Source organism: Diospyros lotus, chromosome 4, assembly GCF_014633365.1.
Source record: "Diospyros lotus cultivar Yz01 chromosome 4, ASM1463336v1, whole genome shotgun sequence".
NCBI lineage: Eukaryota > Viridiplantae > Streptophyta > Magnoliopsida > Ericales > Ebenaceae > Diospyros > Diospyros lotus.
In genome coordinates this window covers 1,036,458-1,038,614 of record NC_068341.1, presented here as the reverse complement: position 1 = coordinate 1,038,614, position 2,157 = coordinate 1,036,458, and the positions used below count along the sequence as shown (strand labels likewise).

General features: G+C 38.4%; 1 protein-coding gene across 1 annotated transcript; it reads right to left on the bottom strand.

Annotated features, from left to right (window-relative positions):
- Positions 1–354: 354 nt before the first annotated feature.
- LOC127799109 (cytosolic sulfotransferase 15-like) lies at positions 355–1,338 on the bottom strand. The gene has a single exon (XM_052332844.1). The coding sequence runs from the start codon at positions 1,336–1,338 to the stop codon at positions 355–357; it is 984 nt and encodes a 327-aa protein (XP_052188804.1).
- Positions 1,339–2,157: the final 819 nt, after the last annotated feature.

Below are 2,157 nucleotides of genomic sequence, written 5' to 3'. Positions count from 1 at the left end.
TAGATTCCCCTTTTAATCCCTTAATCATAAGTAAGACAACTATTTACAGTTTTGCATAGAGTCTAGATCAAACCTAGCTCAATGACATGTCCACACTAAACAATTTCATCAAAACTAATTTCATTATATGCCCAGATTGTGTTTACTAAATTTAAAATATTAACACCATTCCAAACATTAGAATTGGGAAAAATCTTACAACACCGCTAAATTCTTGAGCAAAGCACACTCAAAGAAGGTGTAGAAACTTGGGAAAATGACCATATATATATATGAAATTTAACTAAGAATTTCATGAATGGCCACAAGCAGAACCCATCTTATTTGAAGGTAAAGACAAGGAATTAAATATTGTTAGGACGTTTTGAAGGTTAAACCAGAACCCTCAAGTTTGTCATGCATGAGCTTCTTTAGGGCCTCGGCCACAGATGAAGAAAGATAATTGGACCAATCTCCAACCTTTGCTTTCCTGAAATATTGTTTGTTATCGACGGGACTTTGATCAATTTTGCCACTCTTGTTCACTTCCAAATCTTTCAAATTCTCAAAGCTACACAGCCTGGATATCTGTTCAGGCATCCCGTCCCTTTCTTCCTCCGTTGAAAATGGAACCCCCAAGAACTCGGACAGCTTCTTAACGTAAAACACATCATCTTCCTTCAAGTCTTCGTACTTCAAGAACATAACTTGGCCCGGCTTCTCTTGGCTGGCCTTCCAATATCCCAACATGTGATCCCAGAAAGGGCCAAAAGGGGTAATCCCTGAAATACAGTACTTTTTGGACCACTCATCCAGTGAGACGGAGTAATGACTCTTGGACTGCATACCGGATGCAAAGTGCCAGTAGGAGATGAACTGGTCCAAGGGATTTCTGCATATATAGACAAGCTTGCATTTGGAATTAGTTTTGATGGAGGCAGGCAGTGCAGAGTATGGCAAGTGAGTGGAAAGAATTCTTGGGCTGGGAACGTCTTGGAGATTAACGAGAGGAGGCTTTCTGTAGATGTGGAACTCAAGAAAAGGAACAAGAACGTGGGGGTTAGCTGAGAGCAGCGGGCTCTCTATGAGCGGATGCTTGCTTCTGTTGGCTACGGCGAAGATGAGGGCTTTCAACCAGGTGGTGCCGCATTTTGGGAAGGAAGCTAAGATCGTATCATTTTCATGTGCCTGGAAATGCTGTTGAAAGGAAACAACGTTCTCAACGATTATCTCAGGACACCAGAAACCTTGATAGAACAGAACATCGAAACCACTACAATGTTTTTCTTTGGGAAGGCTTCCAAATAACCCTTCTTCTAGGGTGGGGTTCTGGTTCTGGAAGTTCTCTGACTTTGCCATTGCTGAGCAGATTGAGGCGTGGGGATAGAAAGATGATAGCACAGCTGTGCGTGGATGGATGGGTTCTATCTCTGGACCAATCCTTAAATAATCACATCCCCATTAATTAATCTTCTAAAATGGTGCTGCCGTAATGATAAACTAGTATTGTTGTCATCCACTAGATTTAATTACGCAGAGGTTTGATGATTGACTTTAGAGATGGATGCGCATCTTCACTTTTAACTATTTAATTTTATCTTTAATAATAGATTATGTTGGGGTATCCTTAATTACTAAAATCAAACTGTTGGTCAAACTAGCTAGTTGGGGAATTGGTTCACTAGTTTAATTGGCAGTTTATGGTCGAATAATTTCATTGTTCAAATTATATGAACATATATACTTATTAAAACAAAAAAAAACATAAATAAGAATTCATAATCACAAACCTAATTAATAGCACGAATTTACGTACGGTGCATCATATTATAATTAAATGTCTCTAAGTCAAAATCCGAGTTAAAAGCAATACATGTGCGCATCGCCTATTTGTCAATATGAATATGTTAGGAATCATGACTGATAATGGTGTCATTAATTATGGCGCATCCTCATATTGGAGGAGGCTAAAAAGATTATGTGTCATTGTCTTTTTTGTCTAATACCTCCTTAAATAAGGATGCGACAGATGACTGATGACACCGACAATCTTAGCATTACTCTTGTCAATATAGGGCCCTTAATTGGTGATACAATTAAGATTGATTAAGTGTATATGACTAATAATGACATATCTCTTAATAATAAATAAGTGTGAGGTGATATACCTCCTACCAT